This window comes from Oncorhynchus nerka, linkage group LG7 (assembly GCF_034236695.1).
Source record: "Oncorhynchus nerka isolate Pitt River linkage group LG7, Oner_Uvic_2.0, whole genome shotgun sequence".
In the NCBI taxonomy this organism is placed as follows: domain Eukaryota; kingdom Metazoa; phylum Chordata; class Actinopteri; order Salmoniformes; family Salmonidae; genus Oncorhynchus; species Oncorhynchus nerka.
In genome coordinates, this window is record NC_088402.1 from 1,479,030 (window position 1) to 1,496,859 (window position 17,830).

At 45.0% G+C, this 17,830-nt stretch overlaps 1 protein-coding gene across 1 annotated transcript in view; it reads left to right on the forward strand.

The window, feature by feature from the left end:
- rnf19a (ring finger protein 19A, RBR E3 ubiquitin protein ligase) overlaps positions 1 to 17,830 on the forward strand; it is a 62,734-nt gene that overhangs the window by 37,586 nt on the left and 7,318 nt on the right. The window contains 3 exon segments of the mRNA XM_065020094.1: positions 1,633 to 1,747; positions 1,945 to 2,106; positions 10,570 to 10,783. Coding sequence (XP_064876166.1) covers positions 1,633 to 1,747; positions 1,945 to 2,106; positions 10,570 to 10,783 — 491 coding nt within the window.

The window sequence follows — 17,830 nt, forward strand, 5'->3', positions numbered from 1 at the left end:
GCAGTGGGCTGCCTAGTGAATAACTGTTTCCTACTGTAAGGCAGTGGGCTGCCTAGTGATGAACTGTTTCCTACTGTAAGGCAGTGGGCTGCCTAGTGATGAACTGTTTCCTACTGTAAGGCAGTGGGCTGCCTAGTGATTAACAACTGTTTCCTACTGTAAGGCAGTGGGCTGCCTAGTGATGAACTGTTTCCTACTGTAAGGCAGTGGGCTGCCTATTGATGAACTGTTTCCTACTGTAAGGCAGTGGGCTGCCTAGTGATGAACTGTTTCCTACTGTAAGGCAGTGGGCTGCCTAGTGATTAACAACTGTTTCCTACTGTAAGGCAGTGGGCTGCCTAGTGATGAACTGTTTCCTACTGTAAGGCAGTGGGCTGCTGTTATGAGAATTATGTTCTCAAGGTTCATAACCCAATTCAATTATACTACTCAGTCTGTAACCTAGAATTGGCGAGATACTGGTCGAATGAAGCAGACGGAGGCCCAGCTAAATAGTCAAAAAAGTTCATTCATGAGAGCGCTGGTCTGTTGTGCAAAACCATTCATTTTATACTGGCTTCTTACGCACATACTTTCACACACAAACATTAGGTATCCTACGCACACACTGTCCTGCTACCCAGCCCACAAAGATTAGGTATCCTACACACACACTGTCCTGCTACCCAGCCCACAAACATTAGGTATCCTACACACACACTGTCCTGCTACCCAGCCCACAAAGATTAGGTATCCTACACACACACTGTCCTGCTACCCAGCCCACAAACATTAGGTATCCTACACACACACTGTCCTGCTACCCAAAAAACACCATTTACCAGCTAACGGAACCCTGCAACAAACATGTTGGCAACATATGATTACAAAAATAACGATCCACTGTCTAACTTTAGCTGAGCTCTAGTTGGAAGTAGGAGCTTAGTTGTTCATTAAGATCAGGGTCATCCTTAATGAGGCGTTTGGTTTGGATGGGTTTGGTTTATCTATCTGGGGGCTGCTGCAGTCCGTAATCCCCCTGTGTTAAAGTCTGTGACGTGCCTGTTACTGACATATCCTCTCTTTCCTCTCCTCCTTTACCCTCACCACCTCCCCCCTCTCCTCTTGTCTCATCATCCATCTCCTTCCTCTTCATCCATCTCCTTCCTCTTCATCCATCTCCTTCCTCTTCATCCATCTCCTTCCTCTTCATCCATCTCCTTCCTCTTCATCCATCTCCTTCCTCTTCATCCATCTCCTTCCTCTTCATCCATCTCCTTCCTCTTCATCCATCTCCTTCCTCTTCATCCATCTCCTTCCTCTTCATCCATCTCCTCCCTCTTCATCCATCTCCTCCCTCTTCATCCATCTCCTCCCTCTTCATCCATCTCCTTCCTCTTCATCCATCTCCTTCCTCTTCATCCATCTCCTTCCTCTTCATCCATCTCCTTCCTCTTCATCCTTCCTCTTCATCCATCTCCTTCCTCTTCATCCATCTCCTTCCTCTTCATCCATCTCCTTCCTCTTCATCCATCCCCTTCCTCTTCATCCTTCCTCTTCATCCATCCCCTTCCTCTTCATCCTACCTCCACTTTCTCTTCTTCCCCCCTCTTCCTCCAACTCGTCTTCTCTTCCTCCTCCCTCTCCTCTCAGATTCACAATCGCTATGAAGGAAAGGACATCTCCAAACATAAGAGGAACTTGGTGATAGCGGGTGGCGTGACCTTATCTGTCATCGTCTCCCCCGTGGTGGCAGCAGTTACTGTTGGTAAGTCCCTCTCCCTAGTGCTCTTATCATATCTAAGAGGTTAGTTGAGTTAAAATGTTAACTGGTCTCTATACAAGACAAGCCATCTTCAATATCCTCTGTCACTCCCAGGGGAACGTTGTATGATATTCTTCTTTAGTATGTCATTCAGATCCACCATTAGCAGGAGCTTCTGTGCTTTCTGATTGTGTCTCCAGGTATCGGCGTGCCCATCATGCTGGCATACGTCTACGGGGTGGTGCCCATCTCTCTGTGTCGCAGCGGTGGGTGTGGCGTCTCTGCCGGTAACGGGAAAGGGGTCCGCATCGATTTTGATGACGAGAATGAGATGAACGTCGGAAGTGCAGCGGCTGCAACTGGTGAGCCATCATAATCACCACCCATCATAATCACCACCCATCATAATCACCACCCATCATAATCACCACTCATCATAATCACCACTCATCATAATCACCACTCATCATAATCACCACCCATCATAATCACCACTCATCACCACTCATCATAATCACCACCCATCATAATCACCACTCATCACCACTCATCAATCACCACTCATCATAATCACCACTCATCACCACTCATCATAATCACCACTCATCATAATCACCACTCATCATAATCACCACTCATCATAATCACCACTCATCATAATCACCACTCATCATAATCACCACTCATCATAATCACCACTCATCACCACTCATCATAATCACCACTCATCATAATCACCACTCATCATAATCACCACTCATCATAATCACCACTCATCACCACTCATCATAATCACCACTCATCACCACTCATCATCACCACTCATCATAATCACCACTCATCACCACTCATCACCACTCATCATAATCACCACTCATCACCACTCATCACCACTCATCATAATCACCACTCACCACTCATAATCACCACTCATCATAATCACCACTCATCATAATCACCACATAATCATCATAATCACCACTCATCATCACCACTAATCACCACTCATCATAATCACCACATAATCACCACTCCATCACCACTCATCATAATCACCACTCATCATAATCACCACCCATCATAATCACCACTCATCACCACTCATCATAATCACCACTCATCATAATCACCACTCATCACCACTCATCATAATCACCACTCATCATAATCACCACTCATCACCACTCATCATAATCACCACTCATCATAATCACCACTCATCATAATAATCACCACTCATAATCACCACTCATCACCACTCATCATCACCACTCATCATAATCACCACCCATCATAATCACCACTAATCACCACTCATCATAATCACCACTCATCATAATCACCACTAATAATCACCACCATCATAATCACCACTCATCATAATCACCACTCATAATCACCACCATCATAATCACCACCATCACCACTCATCATAATCACCACCCATCATAATCACCACTCATCATAATCACCACTCATCATAATCACCACCCATCATAATCACCACCATCATCATCACCACTCATCATAATCACCACTCATCACCACTCAATCACCACTCATCATAATCACCACTCATCATAATCACCACTCATCATAATCACCACTCATCATAATCACCACCCATCATAATCACCACCCATCATCATAATCATCCACTCATCACACTCATCATAATCACCACTCATCATAATCACCACCCATCATAATCACCACCCATCATAATCACCACTCATCATAATCACCACTCATCATAATCACCACTCATCACCACCCATCATAATCACCACCCATCATCATCACCACTCATCATAATCACCACCCATCATAATCATCACCACTCATCACCACTCATCATAATCAATCACACCACTCATCATAATCACCACCCATCATAATCACCACCCATCATAATCACCACTCATCATAATCACCACCCATCATAATCACCACTCATCATAATCACCACTCATCATAATCACCACCCATCATAATCACCACCCATCATAATCACCACCCATCATCACCAATCACCACTCATCATAATCACCACTCATCATAATCACCACATCATAATCACCACTCATCATAATCACCACCACCCATCATAATCACCACCCATCATAATCACCACTCATCATAATCACCACCCATCATAATCATCATAATCACCACCCATCATAATCACCACTCATCATAATCACCACCCACCACCATCATAATCACCACATAATCACCACTCATCATAATCACCACCCATCATAATCACCACTCATCATAATCACCACCCATCATAATCACCACTCATCATAATCACCACTCATCATAATCACCACTCATAATCACCACCCATCAAATCACCACTCATCATAATCACCACTCATCATAATCACCACCATAATCACCACCATCATAATCACCACCCATCATCATCACCACCACCACTCATCACCACCCATCATCACCACCATCATAATCACCACCCATCATAATCACCACTCATCACCACCCATCATCACCACTCATCATAATCACCACCCATCATAATCACCACCCATCATAATCACCACCCATCATAATCACCACTCATCATAATCACCACCATCACCACTCATCATAATCACCACTCATCAATCACCACTCATCATAATCACCACCATCATAATCACCACTCATCATCACCACTCATCATAATCACCACTCATCATAATCACCACTCATCATCACCACTCATCACCACTCATCATAATCACCACTCATCATAATCACCACCCATCATAATCACCACCCATCACCACTCAATAATCACCACTCATCATAATCACCACCATCATAATCACCACTCATCATAATCACCACTCATCATAATCACCACTCATCACCACTCATCATAATCACCACTCATCATAATCACCACTCATCACCACTCATCATAATCACCACTCATCATAATCACCACTCATCATAATCACCACTCATCATAATCACCACTCATCATAATCACCACTCATCATAATCACCACTCATCATAATCACCACTCATCATCACCACTCATCACCCATCATAATCACCACCCATCATCATAATCATAATCACACTCATCATAATCACCACCCATCATAATCACCACTCATCATAATAATCACCACCCATCATAATCACCACTCATCATAATCACCACTCATCATAATCACCACCATCATAATCACCACTCATCATAATCACCACTCATCATAATCACCACTCATCATAATCCACCCATCATAATCACCACTCATCATACTCATCACCACTCATCATAATCACCACTCATCATAATCACCACCCATCACCACCCAATCACCACTCATAATCACCACTCATCATAATCACCACTCATCATAATCACCACCCATCATAATCACCACCCATCATAATCACCACTCATCATAATCACCACTCATCATAATCACCACTCATCATAATCACCACCACATCATAATCACCACCCATCATAATCACCACCCATCATCACCACTCATCATAATCACCACCCATCATCACCACTCATCATAATCACCACTCATCATAATCACCACCCATCATAATCACCACCCATCATAATCACCACTCATCATAATCACCACCCATCATAATCACCACTCATCATAATCACCACTCATCACCAATCATCAATAATCACCACTCATCATAATCACCACTCATCATAATCACCACTCATCATAATCACCACTCCATCATAATCACCACTCAATAATCACCACTCATCATAATCACCACTCATCACCCACCCATCATAATCACCACCATCATAATCACCACTCATCATAATCACCACCCATCATAATCCCACTCATCATAATCACCACTCATAATCACCACCCATCATAATCACCACTCATCATAATCACCACCCATCATAATCACCACTCATCATAATCACCACTCATCATAATCACCACCATCATACTCATCATAATCACCACTCATCATAATCACACTCATCATAATCACCACTCATCATAAATCACCACCCATCATAATCACCACTCATCATCATCAATAATCACCACCCATCACCACCCATCATAATCACCACCCATCATCATAATCACCACCCATCAATCACCACCACCCATCATAATCACCACCCATCATAATCACCACCATCACCACTCATAATCACCACTCATAATCACCACCCATCATAATCACCACTCATCATAATCACCACCATCACCACTAATCACCACTCATCACCACCCATCATAATCACCACTCATCATCATCACCACTCATCATAATCACCACTCATCATAATCACCACTCATCACCACTCATCATAATCACCACTCACCACCCATCATAATCACCACCATCATAATCACCACCATCATCACCACTCATCATAATCACCACCCATCATAATCACCACTCATCATAATCACCACCCATCATAATCACCACTCATCATAATCACCACTCATCATAATCACCACTCATAATCACCACCCACCACTCATCATAATCACCACCCATCATCATAATCACCACTCATCATAATCACCACTCACCACTCATAATCACCACTCATCATAATCACCACCATCATCACCACCCATCATAATCACCACTCACCACCACCCATCATAATCACCACTCATCACACCACTCATCATAATCACCACCCACCCATCATAATCACCACCCATCATAATCACCACTCATAATCACCACTCATCATAATCACCACCCATCATAATCACCACCATCATAATCACCACCATCATAATCACCACCCATCATAATCACCACTCATCACCACTATCACCACTCATCATAATCACCACCCATCATAATCACCACTCATCACCACTAATAATCACCACCATAATCATCATAATCACCACCCATCATAATCACCACCCATCATAATCACCACTCATCATAATCACCACCCATCATCACCACTCATCACCACTCACCACCCATCATCATCACCACTCATCATAATCACCACTCATCATAATCACCACATAATCACCATCATAATCACCACCCATCATCATAATCACCACCCATCATAATCACCACTCATAATCACCACTCATCATAATCACCACTCATCATAATCACCACTCATCATAATCACCACTCATCATAATCACCACCCATCATAATCACCACTCATCATAATCACCACTCACATAATCACCACCCATCATAATCACCACTCATCACCACTCATCATAATCACCACCCATCATAATCACCACTCATCACCACTCATCATAATCACCACTCATCATAATCACCACCCATCATAATCACCACTCATCACCACTCATCATAATCACCACTCATCATAATCACCACCATCACCACTCATCATAATCACCACTCATCATAATCACCACTCATCATAATCACCACTCATCACCACCCATCATAATCATCACCACTCATCACCACCCATCAAATCACCACTCATCATAATAATCACCACTCATCATAATCACCACCCATCATAATCACCACTCATCATAATCACCACCCATCATAATCACCACCCATCACCACTCATCATAATCACCACCATAATCATCATAATCACCACTCATCATAATCACCACTCATCATAATCACCACCATAATCACCACTATCACCACTCATCATAATCACCACTCATCATAATCACCACTCACCACTCATCATCACCACCCATCATAATCACCACCCATCATAATCACCACCCATCATAATCACCACTCACCACCACTCATCATAATCACCACTCCATCATAATCACCACTCATCACCACTATCATAATCACCACTCATCATAATCACCACCCATCATAATCACCACTCATCATAACTCATCATAATCACCACCCATCATAATCACCACCCATCACCACTCATCATAATCACCACCCATCATAATCACCACCCATCATAATCACCACTCATCACCACTCATCATAATCACCACCCATCATAATCACCACACCACTCATCATAATCACCACTCATCATAATCACCACCCATCATAATCACCACTCATCATAATCACCACCCATCATAATCACCACTCATCACCACTCATCATAATCACCACCCATCATAATCACCACCCATCATAATCACCACTCATCACCACTCATCATAATCACCACTCATCACCACCCATAATCACCACTCATCATAATCACCACTCATCATAATCACCACCCATCATAATCACCACTCATCATAATCACCACACCACTCATCATAATCACCACTCATCATAATCACCACCCATCATAATCACCACTCATCATCATAATCACCACTCATCATAATCACCACCACTCATCATAATCACCACCCATCATAATCACCACTCACATCAATCATCCCACTCATCATAATCACCAATCACCACCCATCATAATCACCACTCATCACCACTCATCATAATCACCACTCATCATAATCACCACCCATCATAATCACCACTCATCACCACTCATCATAATCACCACCATCATAATCACCACCCATCATAATCACCACTCATCATAATCACCACCCATCATAATCACCACTCATCATAATCACCACCCATCATAATCACCACTCATCACCACTCATCATAATCACCACTCATCATAATCACCACCCATCACCACTCATCATCACCACCCATCATAATCACCACTCATCATAATCACCACCATCATCATAATCACCACTCATCATAATCACCACCCATCATAATCACCACTATCACCACTCATCATAATCACCACCCATCATAATCACCACCCATAATCACCACTCATCATAATCACCACCCATCATAATCACCACCCATCATAATCACCACCCACTCATCACCACTCATCATAATCACCACCCATCATAATCACCACCCATAATAATCATCCACCACCCATCATAATCACCACTCATCATAATCACCACTCATCATAATCACCACCCATCATCACCACCCATCATAATCACCACCCATCATAATCACCACTCATCATAATCACCACCCATCATCATCACCACTCATCATAATCACCACCCATCATAATCACCACTCATCATAATCACCACATAATCACCACTCATCATAATCACCACTCATCATCAATCACCACCCATCATAATCACCACATCACCACCCATCATAATCACCACTCATCATAATCACCACCCATCATAATCACCACTCATCATAATCACCACCCATCATAATCACCACTCATCATCATAATCACCACCATCATAATCACCACTCATCATAATCACCACCCATCATAATCACCACTCAACCACTCATCATAATCACCACTCATCATAATCACCACCCATCATAATCACCACTCATCATCATAATCACCACCATCATAATCACCACCCATCATCACCACTCATCATAATCACCACTCATCATAATCACCACCCATCATAATCACCACTCACCACTCATCATAATCACCACCCATCATAATCACCACTCATCATAATCACCACTCATCACCACTCATCATAATCACCACTCATCATAATCACCACCCATCATAATCACCACTCATCACCACCCACCACCCATCATAATCACCACTCATCATAATCACCACCCATCATAATCACCACTCATCATAATCACCACCCATCATAATCACCACTCATCACCACTCATCATAATCACCACTCATCATAATCACCACCCATCATAATCACCACTCATCACCACTCATCATAATCACCACTCATCATAATCACCACCCATCATAATCACCACTCATCACCACTCATCATAATCACCACTCATCATAATCACCACCCATCACCACTCATCATAATCACCACTCATCATAATCACCACCCATCATAATCACCACTCATCACCACTCATCATAATCACCACCCATCATAATCACCACTCATCACCACTCATCATAATCACCACTCATCATAACTCATCATAATCACCACCCATCATAATCACCACCCATCACCACTCATCATAATCACCACCCATCACCACCCATCACCACTCATCATAATCACCACCCATCATAATCACCACTCATCACCACTCATCATAATCACCACCCATCATAATCACCACTCATCATAATCACCACCCATCACCACTCATCATAATCACCACTCATCATAATCACCACCCATCATAATCACCACTCATCATAATCACCACCCATCATAATCACCACTCATCATCACCACTCATCATAATCACCACCCATCATAATCACCACCCATCATAATCACCACCCATCATCATCATAATCACCACTCATCATAATCACCACCCATAAATCACCACCCATCATAATCACCACTCATCATAACCACACATCACCACCCATCATAATCACCACTCATCATAATCACCACCCATCACCACTCATCATAATCACCACCCATCACCACCCATCATAATCACCACTCATCATAATCACCCACCATCCCACTCATCTAATCACCACCGCCCCTCTATCTCCACCACCGCCCTATCTCCATCTCCACCACCGCCCCTCTATCTCCACCACCACCGCCCCTCTATCTCCACCACCACCGCCCCTCTATCTCCACCACCATCGCCCCTCTATCTCCACCACCTCATCAGGTGATGGTGAAAAATCTATCTTTGGGCCCTGTTCAGTAGACAAAAAGATAATGATAATTACATGTCAGAGGAACATGTTACTGAGAACAAACATTATCCACAATGTGTCCCGCTGAACATGGCCCTGTGTAATGTGGCATCTGAAGTGATATATTATTCTCCTCAGACGCCACATCGGTGGCAGAGACCAGACACAACCCCAGCATCGGAGAGGGCAGCGTGGGGGGCATGACAGGCAGTCTGAGTGCCAGCGGGAGCCACATGGACCGGATGGGCGCCATGAGGGACAACCTGAGTGAGAACGCCTCCACCATGGCTCTGGCTGGGGCCAGCATCACCGGATCTCTGTCTGGCAGCGCCATGGTCAACTGTTATAACAGGTAGGGTACTAGAGTGGAGAAGCCAGAATCCCTTTAACTTACTGTTCAGAATAATTCATGCTTCTTTAGAAGTTGGTCTTTGATTTCATAGATTTTCATCAAGGATCTCTCTGTACTTTCTTCCGTTCGTCTTTCCCTCAATCCAGACTAGTCTCCCAGTCCCTGCCGCTTAAAAACATCCCCACAGCATGATGCTGCCACCACCATGCTTCACCGTAGGGATGGTGGCAGTTTCAAACCTCCAAATGTGACGCTTGGCGTTCAGGCCAAAGAGTTCAATCTTGGTTTCATCAGACCAGAGAATCTTTAGCTGCCTTTTGGGGTAGCCAGTGTAGTCCAGAAAATGTTTGATTATCGGGCCGCCATGCCTTTTACTGAGGAGTGGCGTGCGTCTGGCCACTCTACCATAAAGGCCTGATTGTGGTGGAATGCTGCAGAGATGGGAGAACCTTCTAGAAGGACTACCATCTCCACAGAGAAACTCTTGAGCTCTGTCAGTGACCATCGGGTTCTTGGTCACCTCCTGACCAAGGCCCTTCTCCCCCGATTGATCAGTTTGGCCAGGCAATTAATTCACATATGCCAGCTGCTGGGTCTTGGATCTGGGTGAAGGAGAAATGGGGGGTTTGGGCAATCCAGGTTGCTGTGGGGGTGCAGGGCTGGGGGCTTGACTGGGGTAGCCAGGTGGAAAGCATGGCCAGCTGTAGAAAAATGTTTGATTATGGGGCAGACAGGGTCAGTGAGGTACGTGAGTTAGATTTATCGATGGTGACCATGTTTCCTAGCCTCAGTGCAGTGGGCACTGGAGGTCCTCTTATTCTCCATGGACTTTAAGTTGTCCCAGAACTTTTGGAGTTTGTGCTACAGGATACAAATTTCTGTTTGAAAAAGCTTGCCTTTGCTTTCCTAACATAGGGTGCCTGAAAAGTTGCATATCGCCGGGGAGTCTATTCGATGCTAATGCAGTACGCCACAGGATGTTTTTGTGCCGCTTTGGTCAAGGGCGGTCAGGTCTGGAGTGAACCATGGGCTATATCAGTTCCTAGTTCTAAATCTTTTGAATGAGGCATGCTTATTTAAGATGGTGAGGAAGGCACTTTTAAAGAATAACCAGGCATCCTCTACTGACGGGAGGAGTTCAATATCCTTCATTACAGGATACCCGGGCCAGGTGCGATTAGAAAGACCTGCTCGCTGAAGTGTTTCAGGGAGTGTTTGACAGTGATGAGGGGTGGTCGCACTACTACACTGAGTCAGGATGCTGCGGACCCATGAGTACGGATGCAGGCAATGAGGCAGTGATCGGTGAGATCCTGATTGAAGACAGCAGAGGTGTATTTAGAGGGCAGGTTGGTCAGGATGATATCAATGAGGGAGTCCAGAGCGTTTTATTTTTTATTTTTTTTTCGGATTTTAGGGTTGTACCTGGTGGGTTCCATGATAATTTGCATGAGAACACCTTGAGGGCATCTAGCTTAGATTGTAGGACTGCTGAGGGTAAGCATATCCCAGTTTAGGTCACCTAACAGTACGAACTCTGAAGATAAAGTTGTTTGGGCAGGTGGGGTAATGGGGGCAATTAATTCACATATGGTGTCCAGGGCACTGCTGGGTCAAAAACATTTCTGGGTGTGGTAGAATATATTCAAGGCTTAATTTACAGACAAGGGAATGGTAAGACGTGAGTACAGTGGAGGTAAACCTAGGCGTTGAGTGACGATGAGAGGTTTTGTCTCTGGAGGGGACAAGTTTATCCAGGTGAGGTACGCATCTGTGTGGGGTGGGATGAAAGAGCTATTTAAGGCATTTTGAGCAGGACTGGGGGCTCTACAGTGAAATAAAACCGTAAACTAGCCAAGACAGCAGTAGACAAGGCATGTTGACATTAGAGGCAAAAAGACATCACAGGTGTTGATCAGGAGAGCTAAGACCGCAACGGGTAAGAGGGGGTCAGTGAGGTACATACAGGACCTGAGTTAGAGGCTGGGGCCGACAGGGTCAGTGAGGTACATACAGGACCTGAGTTAGAGGCTGGGGCAGACAGGGTCAGTGAGGTACATACAGGACCTGGGAGTTAGAGGCTGGGGCAGACAGGGTCAGTGAGGTACATACAGGACCTGAGTTAGAGGCTGGGGCAGACAGGTAAATGGTGATGAATGGGCAGACAGGGTCAGTGAGGTACATACAGGACCTGAGTTAGAGGCTGGGGCAGACAGATAAACAAAATGAGGTACCGTGTTATTGAAACAGTCCAGGGGCATCAGCTGTGTAGCCGAGTGATCATAGGGTCAAAAGAGCAGTAATAGGTGAGTCAGGGTGCCGTTCTGTAGTCACTACTACACTAGGGGAGTCAGGGTGCCGTTTCTGTAGTCATTACTACGCTAGGTGAGTCAGGGTGCTGTTCTGTAGTCATTACTACGCTAGGTGAGTCAGGGTGCTGTTCGTCACTCTGTAGTCATGCCGTAGTCATTACGCTAGGTGAGTCAGGGTGCTGTTCGGTAGTCACTACTACACTGGGTGAGTCAGGGTGCCGTTCTGTAGTCATTACTACGCTAGGTGAGTCAGGGTGCCGTTCTGGTCATTACTAGCTCAGGGTGCTGTTCTCACTACTACTAGGTGAGTCAGGGTGCCGTTCTGTAGTCATTACTACACTGGGTGAGTCAGGGTGCTGTTCTCACTACTACACTAGGTGAGTCAGGGTGCCGTACATACGCTAGGTGAGTCAGGGTGCCGTTCTGTGAGTCATTACTACGCTAGGTGAGTCAGGGTGCTGTTCTGTCAGTCACTACTACGCTAGGTGAGTCAGGGTGCCGTTCTGTAGTCACAGGGTGCCGTACTACGCTAGGTGAGTCAGGGTGCCGTTCTGTAGTCATTAGTCACTACATTACGCTAGGTGAGTCAGGGTGCCGTTCTGTAGTCATTACTACACTGGGCTGAGTCAGGGTGCTGTAGTCACTACTACGCTAGGTGAGTCAGGGTGCCGTTCTGTAGTCACTACTACGCTAGGTGAGTCAGGGTGCCGTTCTGTAGTCATTACTACACTGGGTGAGTCAGGGTGCTGTTCGGTAGTCACTACTACACTGGGTGAGTCAGGGTGCCGTTCTGTAGTCATTACTACGCTAGGTGAGTCAGGGTGCTGTTCGGTAGTCACTACTACACTGGGTGAGTCAGGATGCCGTTCTGTAGTCACTACTACGCTAGGTGAGTCAGGGTGCCGTTCTGTAGTCATTACTAGGCAAGCAGGGGACACAGCGTTCAGAAAAGCTAGCGGCCGGGGCTAGTAGATGGTTCTTCGGCGACATTGTTACAGAATAGCCTGTTGAGACCACATCGGGCGATCATGTCGGCAGTCCAGTCGTGATGGATGGGCGGGGCTCCGTGCCGACAATAAAGGGTCCAGGCCAATTGGCAAAGGAGGTATTGTAGCCCTAGAATTAGTTGGTATATGGGCCTGGCTCGAGGCTCGCTGAAGGCTAACTGGTGCTTGCTTCGGGACAGAAGCGTTAGCGAACAGTAGACCTCGTTTGCAGCTAGCTAGCTGCGATGATCCGGTGTAATGATCCAGAGCGGCACGATTTTATTTTTATTTTTTTTCACCTTTATTTAACCAGGTAGGCCAGCTGAGAACACCTTTATTTAACCAGGTAGGCCAGCTGAGAACACCTTTATTTAACCAGGTAGGCCAGCTGAGAACACCTTTATTTAACCAGGTAGGCCAGCTGAGAACAAGTTCTCATTTACAATTGCGACCTGGCCAAGATAAAGCAAAGCAGTTCGACACATACAACAACACAGAGTTACACATGGAGTAAAACAAACATACAGTCAATAATACAGTATAAACAAGTCTATATACGATGTGAGCAAATGAGGTGAGATAAGGGAGGTAAAGGCAAAAAAAGGCCATGGTGGCAAAGTAAATACAATATAGCAAGTAAAACACAGGAATGGTAGATTTGCAATGGAAGAATGTGCAAAGTAGAAATAAAAATAATGGGGTGCAAAATAAATAAATAAATGAAATACAGTAGGGAAAGGGGTAGTTGTTTGGGCTAAATTATAGGTGGGCTATGTACAGGTGCAGTAATCTGTGAGCTGCTCTGACAGTTGGTGCTTAAAGCTAGTGAGGGAGATAAGTGTTTCCAGTTTCAGAGATTTTTGTAGTTCGTTCCAGTCACTGGCAGCAGAGAACTGGAAGGAGAGGCGGCCAAAGAAAGAATTGGTTTTGGGGGTGACTAGAGTGATATACCTGCTGGAGCGTGTGCTACAGGTGGGAGATGCTATGGGGACCAGCGAGCTGAGATAAGGGGGGACTTTACCTAGCAGGGTCTTGTAGATGACATGGAGCCAGTGGGTTTGGCGACGAGTATGAAGCGAGGGCCAGCCAACGAGAGCGTACAGGTCGCAATGGTGGGTAGTGGTGACAAAACAGATTGCACTGTGATAGACTGCATCCAATTTGTTGAGTAGGGTATTGGAGGCTATTTTGTAAATGACATCGCCAAAGTCGAGGATTGGTAGGATGGTCAGTTTTACAAGGGTATGTTTGGCAGCATGTTTGGCAGCATGCTTTGTTGCGAAATAGGAAGCCAATTCTAGATTTAACTTTGGATTGGAGATGTTTGATATGGGTCTGGAAGGAGAGTTTACAGCTGCACAAGAACTCACTACTGTAATGGTCCAGGTTACAAAGTGGCTCAGTGACTCGTGTTTGCATCTCAATGTGAAAAAAACTGTTTGCATGTTCTTCACAAAGAGGGCAACAGATGCTACTGAGCCAGATGTCTATGTGTCAGGGGAGAAGCTCCAGGTGGTATCCGATTTTAAGTACCTTGGCATCATACTTGATTCCAACCTCTCTTTTAAAAAGCATGTGAAAAAGGTCATTCAAATAACTAAATTCAATCTAGCTAATTTCCGATTTATACGAAATTGTTTGACTACAGAAGTAGCAAAACTGTACTTCAAATCTATGATACTCCCCCACTTAACATACTGCTTGACTAGTTGGGCCCAAGCTTGCTGTACAACATTAAAACCTATTCAGTCTGTCTACAAACAGGCTCTCAAAGTGCTTGATAGGAAGCCCAATAGCCATCATCATTGTCACATCCTTAGAAAGCATGAGCTCTTGAGTTGGGAAAATCTTGTGCAATACACCGACGCATGTCTTGTATTCAAGATCCTTAATGGCCTGGCTCCCCCTCCACTCAATATTTTTGTTAAACAGAAAACCCAGACATATGGCAGCAGATCCACAAGGTCTGCCATGAGAGGTGACTGTATAGTTCCCCTAAGGAAAAGCACCTTTAGTAAATCTGCATTCTCTGTGAGAGCTTCCCATGTCTGGAATACACTGCCATCAGACACACATAACTGCACCACATATCACACTTTCACAAAATGCTTGAAGACCTGGCTAAAGGTCAATCAGATTTGTGAACATGGTCCCTAGCTGCGTGTTGCCGCTTTCCATGTTGTCTGTTGTCTGTAGCTTGTGAGGTGTGGAAACACTTTGTTGCTTTTATTAATTTTGTCTTGCTGCTTTTTGTTCTATGTTGCTCTGTCTGTATGCTATGTCTTGCTTGTCCTATGTCTTGCTTGTTCTATGGCGCTATTGTCTATATTGTAATTGTTTTTAATAACCTGCCCAGGGACTGCGGTTGAAAATTAGCCGGCTGGCTAAAACCGGCACTTTTACTGAAACGTTGATTAATGTGCATTGTCCCTGTAAAAATAAAATAAAATAAAAACTAACCAGACACCTAAGTATTTGTAGTTGTCCACGTATTCTAAGTCAGAGCCGTCCAGAGTAGTGATGTTGGACAGGCGGGCAGGTGCAGGTAGCGATCGGTTGAAGAGCATGCATTTAGTTTTACTTGTATTTAAGAGCAATTGGAGGCCACGGAAGGAGAGTTGTATGGCATTGAAGCTTGCCTGGAGGGTTGTTAACACAGTGTCCAAAGAAGGGCCGGAAGTATACAGAATGGTGTCGTCTGCGTAGAGGTGGATCAGAGACTCACCAGCAGCAAGAGCGACCTCATTGATGTATACCGAGAAGAGAGTCGGTCCAAGAATTGAACCCTGTGGCACCCCCATAGAGACTGCCAGAGGTCCGGACAGCAGACCCTCCGATTTGACACACTGAACTCTATCAGAGAAGTAGTTGGTGAACCAAGCGAGGCAATCATTTGTGAAACCAAGGCTGTCGAGTCTGCTGATGAGGATGTGGTGATTGACAGAGTCGAAAGCCTTGGCCAGATCAATGAATACGGCTGCACAGTAATGTTTCTTATCGGTGGCGGTTAAGATATCGTTTAGGACCTTGAGCGTGGCTGAGGTGCACCCATGACCAGCTCTGAAACCAGATTGCATAGCAGAGAAGGTATGGTGAGATTCGAAATGGTCGGTAATCTGTTTGTTGACTTGGCTTTCGAAGACCTTAGAAAGGCATGGTAGGATAGATATAGGTCTGTAGCAGTTTGGGTCAAGAGTGTCCCCCCCTTTGAAGAGGGGGATGACCGCAGCTGCTTTCCAATCTTTGGGAATCTCAGACGACACGAAAGAGAGGTTGAACAGGCTAGTAATAGGGGTGGCAACAATTTCGGCAGATAATTTTAGAAGGAAAGGGTCCAGATTGTCTAGCCCGGCTGATTTGTAGGGGTCCAGATTTTGCAGCTCTTTCAGAACATCAGCTGAATGGATTTGGGAGAAGGAGAAATGGGGAAGGCTTGGGCGAGTTGCTGTGGGGGGTGCAGTGCTGTTGACCGCTAACGGTTAGCGGGCCGCAGATGGGCATTCAGGTAACGTCGCGACGGAGGAGCCAGCCGGATAACTCCTTCGGGTAGATAACGTCGGCAGTCCAGTTGTGAAGGTCCGCGTAGGCAGTAAAACGGGTCCGGATAGGTGATTGTAGCCCAGGAGTGATTGATGGAACTCTTCAGCTGGCTAGCTCCGGAATAATTTATGTTTGCTCTGGAATCGACGAAAGCGGATAGTCACACGGATAGCAGCTAGCTAGCTGTGAGATCCAGGTATGAATGTCCA